We start from the raw sequence: 13,706 nt of genomic DNA, 5'->3' as shown, positions 1-13,706 counted from the left end.
GATTCACAAGAAAAAGCAAAATTGTAGGAAGTAAAGATAAAATTTCACTCAATTTTGATGAATTCTGAAATGGCATCTCATTAGGTCTACCATATGGTCTTGTACCATAGAGATGTTCAAATAGCTCCATCGCAATTTCAATCCACATCATAATAATTTCTTTCAAAATTGAGTGAAATTTTATCTTTACTTCCTTTTTAAGAAAACAAGTAATTAGTTTACTTATTCTTCAAGTGGAATGAAAAAAAAAAAGAAATATGGTAAGATAAATAAAAATTAATTCAATTATAGTTTAAAGCAGAAAATTGTCATTTTCTGTTCAGCTATAATTTACTTGATTTTTATTTACTTACTTTTTTTAAAACTTTTTGTTTTATTTTTGATAGACTTACTGAACTAGGCTAACCCTAAAACCATAGCTATTTATAAAACCCAACAGGAGGTCCAAGGGATGTAACTCTTCCGCGTAATTTGTGTGGAGCTCTCCTCTACGGAAGTTATGAATTTTCCCTTCCGCAGACGAACATATGAAAATTATTAGAAATGAATTTGCCATAAAAACATTATACCGGAGTAATGATGGTAAGCCTGTCGTGCTTTAATACATAGTCGCTGGCATAAGTACGATAGATCACGGAGAAAGTTGTCATGGACCGCACAATCGGTCTAATAATGGTGCGTACCCTACACCTGATTCTTTTGCTGTGGGGATCTGAAAGACATTTTCTTGCCAAAAATGTTAAAATGTGGTTGTTTGAAGTATGACTATCTGTTATGAAAATAAGTTCTCATCTGCCGATTATTGAACGCGTTGGAAACCATTGATATGGGTAGTTACAAGTGTAAATTACTAATTTGGAATTCAGCTTAAAGCATGTGCATTCCTGATAAACCTATAGGCTATAACTGATCGATTTCCTAATGTTAGACCTGGAACAGACAATCTTTATTTTGTGATGATAGCGGCATTGTATTAATCTAGATTTAACAACATACGGGCATGTAGTAGAACGAATATACGTACCCGGCCTACTATACCTTTCGGCCGGGTACGAATTGGTCCCTATGTGTCCTAGTGGAGCAGTGCCTCCGGAAATCACTCGGGCACAGTTTTCTATACTTTTTTGTAGGTTTCCAATTATTTTGTGCGTATACAAGCATTTATATATTATTTTTGTCGAAAACAAACATAACTACCATTCTTAATATCTACCGTACCGCTCACAAAACGTCAAATTCATGCTTTGTAGACTTGCTGTATAAATTCACTGCGGAAAGGTCTTCATATGTGTATATGAAAAAAACAAAATTTCTCGCTGAGAATTTGATATTTTATATGGTTCAGTTTTATTGCCTAGTAGGTAACCGATATAAAACAAGTACGATAAAATGCATGCAAAATTTTAAATAATGGTTTGCAAAACCATTACTTTGCTCCATTAGCAGTAATAGGCACCAATTGTAGCTCTAAAGACGACAACATTTTCTGTCTAAAAGTCTTTTGAGCTACAATATTGCAGCTACATACGACCAAGCTATCGGTTCACTGTGCTTCTTGTCAAAACTGAAAACGATCCATATCGCAAAATATAAAAAAATAATAAAAAAAACCCGGCCTACTAATAAGTACTATACCTTTCGGCCGGGTACGAATTGGTCCCTATGTGTCGTAGTGGAGCACTGCCTCCGAAAATCACTCGGGCACAGTTTTCTATACTTTTTTGTAGGTTTCCAATTATTTTATGCGTATACATGCATTTACATATTATTTTTGTCCAAAACAAACATAACTACCATTCTTAATATCTACCGTACCGCTCACACGACGTCATATTCACAATTTCTGGACTTGCCGTAAAAATCCCCTTCAGAAAGACCTTCATATGTATTACGTAAAAAAATAATGCCTCAGTGGGAATTTGATAATCTATGTGGTTCAGTTTTATTGCCTAGTAAGTAAGCGATATCGAACAAGTAAGATGAAATGCAAATAAACGTTTTATAACGATTTGCATAATCATTACTTTGCTCCATTAGCAGTAATAGGCACCAATTGTAGCTCTAAAGACGACACCATTTTCTGTCTAAAAGTCTTTTGAGCTACAATATTGCAGCTAGTCTGTACACAGCGTTTAAATGTCTCTGTGTCACTTAGCTGAAATTCTGGTACTGGGAGAGAATCTACCCGATACTCATACATTGTATAGAACTGAAATGCTTCAGAAAGTAAGACAGTAAGCCTGGCAACTGCAATCAAAAGTTGCTCTGGTGGATATTACAGGAAAATTGGTCATTGCTTAACGTTACGGTCATCAGAGCACAAACACAAAAGCGCTCACAACATATTCATCCAAAACCCTGAGTGACAAATCCTTCTCACATGTAAATCCTTGTAAAACATTCATTAATTATAACTTAACAATCATCTTGACAGTCAACGACCTAGTAAATTTATATGCTTAAAAATCTCTCTAGAAATCAATTGTGCAGATAAAAACTTCAGAATTGACAACAGACAAGCTAATTATCAAGTACATGTACTTGTTTTGAAATAATGTAATTATATGTTTTATCCTTTGCAATATGTCCAAGTTGTGAGTGATTAATATCCAAACAACGCTTGATGACGTCGCCATATCCTTCGTTGTCTATAGTAAAATGTCATCATAAAAATTACATGTACGGTATGTCTACAGTTAAGGTCAATTTCTCAATAACTATGACATGGAAATTAATTTATATAAATCGTGTACAGGATCCAAATATAGTTCTTAAGTTTAAAAGTAGTTATAAATATGTTAAATTACTAATAAGAAAATGTAGCCAAATTTTCCCTCGCATACTGTATCATCATTTATGGCCACTGACTGTACATTAGAATTTCCCAAGTACCATGCAAATTCTGGGTGCATTTTTTGCTAAAGGAATTTGGCAGATTCAGATTTCTTAAATATGAGTAGACTTGTCTCCACTCTCAGATATTTTAGAATTGTCACATAAATAGTACTTACATTAATTATTTTTGTCTCTATGGCGTGTCTAATCCTAAGTTCGTAACTAGGGGGAGATAATCTAGTAAAAGAAATCAAATGAGAAAATCTTATCAACAACTTACAGGGTGTGGTGACCAGTTTGATATGAAAGTGAAACAGTTACACCCTGTGTTCCTATTTCTTTAAACATTTTTTTTTATTTCAATTGTCTCTTTCTTTTGATAAATTTGTTACCATATAAATAAGCCATCAATGCTACTTAGGGTGAAATACTTAAAACTTTTAGATAATAACAGATGTTTGAACCTTAAAGATGCTCCACTGTCAACAAAGTATAAACGATGCCCATCATTTGAATAATAACTGATGTATAATCATGTTTATACGTGTCTAATTAACATAGAAATACATATGAAATAATAAGTTTTTCTTTTGGTGTATACACAATAAGTACTTAATTTCATAAAGGACATAGTCTGACAGATTTTTTTTCGAGATGCAATTATTTATTTTTAATATTTCTATCTTGAAATAAAATTAGAAACTCAAACTTTTCAATGGTGGTTATAGTGTAAAGTAAGTAACTTTTGTAACTGAAGAAAATACTAAATTGTCTGCTCCTGTTTTTGATAGTGAAAAGATACAATTTGTCAGCAGTGGAGCATCTTTAAAGTGTTCTCAGCATGAAATGATTAAAATTAATTATCCACATATTATATACCTATCAGTAACAGAATCATTACTACTGAATGGTGAGGGAATCGAATTATAAATTTTGAGGACTTGAAATATATTTGTATTACACATAACACAAACTATATATTACATAAGGATATTAGGATAGTACTTTCACGTCCCAATCTCTGTATCTGTCTAATTTTTTTTCATGATTTAGTAGAATTTTGAAAAAAAAATCTTTTTGTAAATCATGCAGACAGGACTAAATGGAAGTCAAGATGAGTGATATTGATTCGGGAACTTTTGATAAAAAAAAAACAAATAAATATTGAACATCGCTAGGTGGGCCCCATTTAGTCAAACAAGTCAGCTGAAGTTAGCCAACATAGAGCGTCGTTGTCGAGAACATCATGTAACTACCAGTGTTCTCCTTTAAGGACATTCCAAGGACCAGCTGACCTTAAAAGTTACTGGTCCTGAATAAAAGTTACTGGTCCTTACAAAGTTACAATTCATACTTGTAGTTTATATACTTGCAAAGTAATAGTTAATATCCACCTATATGTTTTAGTATTGTGCACTCTCAACAAAGTTGACTTGCAAAGTAATAGTTAATATCCACCTATCTGTTTTAGTATTGTGCACTCACAACAAAGTTGACTGAAAACCAAAATTTTACGAAAATCTGTTTTGTACAATTTGATCTTCAACCTTTATGCAATGCTATTGCTATTTGTGTTTAGTATATCTTTGGAACTCTATCAGAACTGGACCAAAATGTTGCCGGTCAAAGGACCAGTTGCATGGTAAAACTTGTCTGCCCTATTATAAAGTTGCCGGTCACGGGCAGACAGACAGACGTTAATTTCGAACGCTTATGACTACCGTAACTACGTAACATCTGTCTGAACTCTTCCGAGAATGGGTCATGAACTTTCCGGCTTCGTTTGGCAATAATTGTAACTTCTATGGCGACCAGTTTAAAATGTCAGCATGTTTACAAGTATGGACTTTCAACAACTGCTTTACCAAAGTTATTAAGAAATCATTATAAATATTCTTTGATATTACTTTAATAATTTCAACTACATCTACAAATACTAACAAAATTGGGGTTGAATCTAACTTGACTTTTTGTTGATAGTGTGACCTTAATATGTGTATTGATTTTAAGGCAAAATTATTTATCTTATGTTTAAACTTTCAGAAAAAGGCAAAGATGTTGCAGCTCTGACTTGTGAATCTTCAGGAACTATTGAAACACCAGAAAGATGGAAGGCACTACATATCAGAATTCGGGATATTCACCAACATTGCAACATCATCAGCATCACAGAAATTCTACAGCAACACCAGTGTCTGACCCGTCTAGTCCAGTAACGTCCAATTTAAGGGTGAACGCTTCTCCAAATGGTGGCCAGACACCGTCACCAAACACACAAAACTGTCACTATAGTCACAATGGCAATAATTCACCTGTAGCTAACCAACCCGTGTTTTTGAATCAACACATGGCTCCCACCACCCACGCGGTCCTCTCTGAAATGAAACCACCACGGAGTGTCACACAAGAGGCTATTATGACTACAAGGCCCCAAACTAACTCTGTTATGAACCAAGATCAGAATTCAAATTTTGAAGGGCAGAACATTCCAACAGATGCGATGTTTGGTATTCAAAACAACAAAAACCAAGAACCATTACCATTGGTTGACCCATCACTTGCCTTTCAGAAGACATTACGAGCAGACCCACAGTTCACTTCTTATTTTGAACAATTACAATCTGTTAATAGTAATGAGGGCCAGTCTGGTCCAAGTAGAAGCACTCTCATTGAGGAAAAAATGTTTCAGATTTTTAAACAGCAAATGGGTTATGATACGGTAACAAGTGAATCTCAGAGTAAGTCGATGCCATCTGCAAGCCAAGTAAATCCAGAGTCAACTGAGAATGTAAATCAAGTGAATATGCTTCCTCAGAACTTGCAGACAAACACACAAGCTGGACCTGTGTGTATTGATTCAGATTCCTTTGATGAGGACAAAACTGACAATGGTAATAACAGCATGAAAGTAGAGCAGATTAACAATTCTTGGGGTAGTGTGTTACCATCGATGGCCATGATGGCTGCAATCAGACCCAAAAATAGGAAAGAAATTGATCACGATGATGAAGAATATCAGGGAAAGAAGAAAAAGAAGAAATCAGACAAGTTACAAGCATCGAAGCCAGATATACCGGAATATTCTAGTTTAAATGTGAATGGTTTAGGACTTGTGGCAGCTGCTGCAGCAGTAGCTCAACGGACTTCAGAAAGCAATACTTCATTACCACAGTTAGGCCCTGATTTGTTAGCTTTCTCCAACACTCAGCCAATGTTTCCCACCACATACCAAGGCTTTCATGAGACCATGATCGCCGCAAACAATATCAGTGGCCAGAGTGGGAAAGTACGACAGAATATTGATGGACCAGTCGCTTGTGATGTGTGTGGTATTATGTGTGCAAATAATTTTGGTCTGTCGCTCCACAAAAAATCTCATGTAAATCAGACATTTAAATGCAGAGAATGTAGCTTCTCCGCTACTACTGTAACACAGCTGCGTTTGCATGAGAAGTATGTACATAACACAAGTTCTTCTGCTGTAGGGATGGACTTTCAACAGAACAATCTAGGACTTAGTACAACTAGTACTGATAACAGTAACTTCAATTCGCAACACCCTCAACCTAAATCCAACACTTTTTCAGATACAAACACAGACACCAGTGACAGATCCAGCTATCCATTCCAGTGCTCTGTATGTGATGGAGGCTTCCGTAGAAAACAGGATTTAACACGCCATCTTCAGGTCCATAAAAACATACACAAGTGTACAGTGTGCCAGGAAGGATTCCCCACCAAACAGAAATTAGCAACACACACAGCAGAAAATCACCAATCAGGAATGTTTTCATGCTATCAGTGTCTCGCTCAATTTGCACACCCTGTTCACTTGCAGCTTCATTTGAATATCTGTAACCAGAGCACCACATCAGCGATACAGAAAAGGTGGAAGAATGTGGAGCAAAGTACAACAGAAGAGGAGGACAAAAACAAACATAATGTGTGTAATGTGTGTGGAAAGGGATTCAAAATGGTGCACTACCTGAAGTCACACATGAGGACTCACACAGGAGAAAGACCATTCTCCTGCCACATCTGTTTCAAATCCTTCTCCCAAAGATCTACGCTGAAAGTCCACAACCGTATCCATACTGGTGAGAAGCCTTATCAGTGCACTATGTGCTCTAAGGCATTCTCCGTGAGGCTTTATCTACAGGCACATATACGTACACACACAGGTGAGAGGCCGTATAAATGTAATATCTGTAACAGGTCCTTCAGCCAGCGGTCCTCATTGGTCACACACACCAAGCGACATGATGGATTCTCCAACGGACATCAATAAGCATCTGTAATTTGATACAGAACCGTCAATTACCATCATTCAGAACACAGTCATACTGACTGAGCAGTATCAGTAAACCATAACATACATTATCATACATAGCTGCATCATCTTTGTCCGTCCATTAACAAGAGAATCTGAGGCTGAAGACACTTGAGCTAGGAAAATAAACTATTGCCCAAATTATTTTAAGAAGTTACAAACATATTGTCAAATGTGCTGTATCAATGTAAGCTCTGCATGGAAATACGGAAAAAATATTACCCATTTACCATGTATCTAATTAGGGTTCAGCCCATTTCAATACATGTTCATTGCATATTTTTGTGTCGCCTGCAAGGCAAGTGCGACACTTAGGTATCACTAAGTGGGCGACGTCAGTGTGATCAATGCGATCTCGGATGGGTCCGATAATGGTTGAAATACATCAATATTTGCAAGAGTTAGGAGACTTTAAAATTGTCGAATCAGATAAATCCATGGTTTCCGCTCGATAACTTAAATATCTATTGTTAGATTTCAACCAGATTTGGTTTATTGTTTTATATCAATGAGATCTTATAGATCAGTTCAATACTGGTCAAAATCCTTCAATATTTGCAAGAATTACAGGACTTTAAAATTGTCAAAACAGAAAAATCTATGGTTTCTGCTAGATAACTTTAGTATTTATTTTCCAATTTCAACCAAATTATTATATTGATTTATATTAATGAGATCTCGTAGTGATTTGATACTGGTCAAAATCTATCAATATTTGCAAAAGTTACAGGACCTGATAACTTAACCAAATATTAACAATAATTTCAACAGTAAATAACTATTTTTTGTGATGCTGTGCAGGCGACACATCCACTTCCGTTGAATTCTTGTGTAATTATAATGTCTTTGCATATTTCAGAGCTATCTCCATTGCAGGTAGGTACCCTATTGTGACATCATTGTTTTGTATTAAAGTGAAACTCACATAGTTTTTCTCTGAAAAGTATGATGTTACGCTCGCAAACAAGTCTCAATCAATAGTGTACATACATGCAAGGGCAGATAACTCTGTAATATAAGAAAATGTAGGGCAGGGCTCTAAATAATCTTAATTTTAAGATGTTCCTTTGTGCATTCCATTGTTTCATTTATTAGCTCACCTTTTTCTAAGGATCAAGGAGAGCTTAGGTCATACTCTTGTGTCCAGTGTCCTGTCAATAATTCACCAAAATGAATTCTTGAAAACTACTGGGCAGAATGTAATTAACATTTGGCTGGTAGCATCTCTATTTTGTGTTGAGATTCAAAATTGTGCAGATAGTTGGGCTGATTCCTCGGGGAGCCAGAAGGTCATGGCCAAAAGGGGTCAGTTCGGTTATTTTTTAAATAATCAATTTCTTTTCTATATTAAAGCTTTGAATAACACTCTTAGCTTTGGTAACATATTTTGGGGTGGAGATTTAAAATTGGAGAATTTAGTTTTTTTGATATAATTTACTAACCAGGTAAGCATTAAAGACTAGGGCCATCTGGGCCTCTTGCTTTCCTCACAGTTAAGGTGTGAGCTGGGGGGTGGGGGTGGGGGGGGGGGGGTGTTATATTCCCATTATTGGAATCAGTGATTGCAGCCTTCTTGAATTTCTAGATGTGAATTCAAATTTCTTTCACATTCTTATTCCCTATTATGGAGTATGAATTAATGTGAACATTCAAAATGTGGAAGAACATTTTGTATTCTCATCTAGAAATTCAAGAAGGCTGCCATTGCCACTGATTGTTTGAAAAGATGCTCATCAAATTTTGATGAAAATAAGTGCAGCTGTGCTTAGATGTCAAAATTTGAAAGATTATGCCTCTGATCAGTCAATTTTAGATGTTATTCTATTGTGTATATCAGGATAGAATCCTTAGCAAGCAAAATGATCAATGTTATAGCGTACTCTGTCATTTCCTCTTTGTCGTTGCGGCCATGTTATTGTTTATTGATCATGGTATATGTACCGGTAGTATACATGTATTGTTTTTGTATAAATGTTAAGTATCCTAAGATGTATTTATATCATATATGCAGTAATTTTGTTATTAACCATATATTGTTACATATAAGTTTGAACCATTCACTGTATTATGTAGATCATTTAACGGTATTCTCTTCTGATATCATTATGTAGATCAACCATTCTCTATTGATATCATAATGTAGATCAACCATTCTGTACTGGTATCATTTTGTAGATCAACCATTCTCTACTGATTTCATTATGTAGATCAACCATTCTCTTCTGATATCATTATGTAGATCAACCATTCTCTATTGATATCATTATGTAAATCAACCATTCTCTACTGATATCATTAAGTAAATCAACCATTCTCTACTGATATTATGTAGATCAACCATTTTCTTCTACTGATATTATGGTAGGGTCAGCTGAGCACTTAACTTGTAACTAGGATCAACCATCCTCTTCCTAAAGGAAATGATCATAGTTCTCTCCTGATATTGCTTTGTACACATTCTCTAATTATGTAGAATCAACCTTGTTATGTAGGGTGAACTATCCTTAACTGATATTGTTATGTAGGATCAATCATTATGTTTTTATCACTTATATATCTGGATCTCTACTTATTGTTTTGTTGTATCGCCCATTTACTGATAACAGATTGTATAGGGTCAATAAATTTTTCTACTGATCATTGCTATATATGCTATGTATGATCACAGGCATTTGGTTCTATAGACATATTTAGATATGTAATACTGTGTCACTTAACACAGTATTACATAACTATATAGAGAGAAAATGTCTATAGAGCCAAATGCCTGTGGTATGATCAAGCATTCTTTATCAGTACTGATATTGTTGCTAGTATGTAGGAATCATTCTATATACAAATGTACTTTGTTTTCCTTTTTGTTTTTAAACTATGTAAATCACAATTCAGAAAATTCAAATACAAAATGTTCTGTAAGTATGTGATACTACAGTGTATACGTTTATAATGTGAGGGCATTTTATTGAAGGTCTTTAATTTTAAACATGTAGTGTCTGTTCTGCAAACTATTTTTACAGCAATATAGTTTTATGAATACTTTGTTTTCATCATTCGAATGCCCATATGCATTCTGGTCTTTTAACTTCCTTTCCTTCGCTTCACTTAGTCAGTACACAGTTGGCAAATTGAAATGAAGGGAAGTAATAGAACTGTGATACATCAGATCCCTAGATCATGAAACAATCTCAAGTCTAAAACAGTTTTACAAATAGTTTAGACTTTGCCAGTCACAGATGATGTTAGAAAAAGTTGCATCACTTTTGATTGGCTAAACAAACACTTAAGTCTAAGACTGTTTCATGATCCTGAGGCCAGAAATTCATTGCAAGGTGCCATCTAACGAAATGGTACAATATATAAAGTCATTGATTTAATTATGTTAGACCACTATGACATGTGCAGACATTTATTTATGTCTTTAGACCCAAACAAGCATTTTTGTGTTCATGCCTATTGATGTGTGCAGGCATTTATGTTCATGCCTATTGATGTGTGCAGGCATTTATGTTCATGCCTATTGATGTGTGCAGGCATTTATGTTCATGTTTATTGATGTGTGCAGGCATTAATGATTTTACCACCAAGGCTGGAATAGACACACATGTGCAGGCTTTTATGTAATATGTTCATGGCATTTATTGCCATAATACAAACACAGGTAAAGGCATTTATGTTTATAATGCTATGACTAGTGTAGGCATTTATATTCATGCCTTTATATGTGTGCAGGGATTTATATTGATACTCTTATTGATACCACCATGACTAGTGTATGCATAAATTTATGTTCATGCCTTTTTATCACATAATCCACCTGATATCCAGTGATTTCGCCCGTGTAATATTTTTGCATATATCACTAGTGTAATATGACCTGGAGCGATTTTTATAGGCTGGAAATTCATTGTGATGTCAGACAGAAACAATAAAATGAAGTCAGGATTACGACTATGGTGGGACAAAATGGCTGCCTCTGTTGGATTTTCGGAATACATTCTGAGATGAAATTATTTGTTATGTAGGTATATGCAAATGTGTGACAAAAAATATCTTACATTTGTGTTCATTTCATTTCAGATTTTATGAAACTCGCCAAGACTCGCAAAAAAAAAAAAAAAAAAAAAATCTCATATGAAATGAACACTCATGTAAGATCCTACATAAATGTTTGCAGGATTGATACCACCATGACTAGCATAGGCATAGTGTTTATATTGATGCCACCATGACTAGTGTATCCATTAATTTATGTTCATGCCTTTATATATGTGCAGGTGTTGATATTCATGATTTGAAAAGTTGATAAAGACATTCATGTTCATGACGCCATAACTAGTGCAGGCACTTATGCTCATACATTTAGACATATGATTGACATGAGCAGACATTGATCTCATGTCTTTGCTTGTGCAGGCATACATTTTCAAGATGTTCGAAGGCATTCATATTCATACCACCATGACTACTACTATAGGCATTTATTTCATGCCTTTAGACAGGTGTCATGTTCAAGCCTGGTATCATGCCATTCGGACTTGCACAGGCATTTGTCAAATCTTTGGAGGTAACAAGTGTTTATGTTCATGCCGCCCTGACTGGCACATGCATAAATGTCTATGCTTTTAGATGTGTGCAGGTGTTGATGTTCATAAGACATGCATATGCAGAAATGTGCGGATTTATATGTTCATTTATATGCCCCGACTACTACAGGCATTATATATTGATCCTGCTTGGACTCGTATAGGCATTTATTTCATGCCTTTAGACATGTACATGTCACGTTCATGATGCCATAACTAGTGTAGGCATTTATGTTCATGCCATAAACGATTCAAATGTGCAGGAATTAATGTTCATTATGCCCAAACTGGTTTAGGAATTTGTTTCATGCCTCATGTTCATAATGCCACCACTAGTGTAGGCATATAAGCTAATAACACGAGATATGATGGAGGCTTATATGTTTTATTCAATGTCTCAAAACTAGTGCAGGCATTTATTATCATGCCTTTAGATGTGTGCAGGCATTTATCGTCATACCTTTAGATGTGTGCAGGCATTTATTGTCATGCCTTTAGATGTGTGCAGGCATTTATTGTCATGCCTTTAGATGTGTGCAGGCATTTATCGTCATGCCTTTAGATGTGTGCAGGCATTTATTGTCATGCCTTTAGGTGTGTGCAGGCATTTATTGTCATGCCTTTAGATGTGTGCAGGCATTTATTGTCATGCCTTTAGATGTGTGCAGGCATTTATTGTCATGCCCTTAGATGTGTGCAGGCATTTCTCGTCATTCCTTTAGATGTGTGCAGGCATTTATTGTCATGCCTTTAGATGTGTGCAGGCATTTATTGTCATGCCCTTAGATGTGTGCAGGCATTTATTGTCATGCCTTTAGATGTGTGCAGGCATTTATTGTCATGCCTTTAGATGTGTGCAGGCATTTATTGTCATGCCTTTAGATGTGTGCAGGCATTTATTGTCATGCCTTTAGATGTGTGCAGGCATTTATTGTCATATCTTTGTGTGTTCAGGCATTTATTGTCATGCCTTTAGATGTGTGCAGGCATTTATCGTCATGCCTTTAGGTGTGTGCAGGCATTTATTGTCATGCCTTTATGTGTGTGCAGGCATTCATCATCATGCCTTTAGATGCGTGCAGGCATTTTTTGCCATGTCTATAGAGGTATGCCGACGTTAATCATGCCTTTACTTTTGCAGGCGCGTCATACAGTCACTAGCATAGGCATTTCATTGTTTAGACAGATGCAGGGGTTTCACCACACCAGGCACCAAGGTCACAAAACAGACGAAGTCTAAAATAATCTTAAATTTAGACTTAAATGATTATTGTTTCATGATCCTGGGGCCTGGACTAGTATAGGCATTTATGTTCATGCCTTGATGACTTTCGTCTCTGATGTGCACATTCAATACCAGGAGCATGTTTTGTCTGCACAACTAACATTTTGCGATATTTCTATAGATTCCACTTTACCTTTATTCTGTTAGTCTTTCCCTTCGAGGGCTGGAGGTTTTATCTAACCAATTACATGTTGGAAACAAATTTCGGACCCACCAGTTAAGGGAACGAGAGTAAATGGTCGTTTAGGACATAAATGATTTGCTTTTTTGGAGTGAAAATTATAGATAACTCAAAAGCAGATTAAGATACATGTATATACAATTTTTACTATAAGTGTTGATTATATGAAATATGTTATGTTTTAAACACATTTTTTTTTTAATTTCTGTGAAGTGTCCCTTTAAAATTTCGAGATCTTGTTCCGGTATATCACTGTTAGATGGTGTTGATCACATTAAGATTTTATAGAAAATATATATATATGGTTGTGACTTTGTATTGACTAGAATAGTTTTATTTACATGCAAATATTTGGCAATAGAATGTCACTTTGATGTTATTTGAAAGAATAGTTTGTAGATTACATAATTTATGGATAAATAGAACAGCCATCCTCCATATTTCAAAACTATCACCAGCTAATCAAATTTCTTGCATTTAAAGCAAGATAAT

The 13,706-nt window shown here is 35.3% G+C and overlaps 1 protein-coding gene across 2 annotated transcripts; it reads left to right on the top strand.

Moving 5' to 3' along the window:
• The first annotated feature begins 473 nt into the window (after positions 1–473).
• On the top strand, positions 474–8,669 carry LOC138320624 (uncharacterized). Of its 2 annotated transcripts, none has more exons than XM_069263736.1 (2): positions 474–582; positions 4,879–8,669. In XM_069263736.1, exon 2 carries the CDS (start codon positions 4,943–4,945, stop codon positions 7,121–7,123), a length of 2,181 nt encoding a protein of 726 aa, XP_069119837.1. In that variant the 5' UTR covers positions 474–582; positions 4,879–4,942; the 3' UTR covers positions 7,124–8,669. The 2 variants fall into 2 exon arrangements, with proteins under 2 accessions (XP_069119837.1, XP_069119836.1); XM_069263735.1 differs by having other exon boundaries at positions 502–675.
• The last annotated feature ends 5,037 nt before the right edge of the window (positions 8,670–13,706 follow it).

Source organism: Argopecten irradians, chromosome 4, assembly GCF_041381155.1.
Source record: "Argopecten irradians isolate NY chromosome 4, Ai_NY, whole genome shotgun sequence".
Taxonomy (NCBI): Eukaryota; Metazoa; Mollusca; class Bivalvia; order Pectinida; family Pectinidae; genus Argopecten; species Argopecten irradians.
Note: the sequence above shows the minus strand (reverse complement) of the source record. Positions and strands in the feature narration are given on the sequence as shown.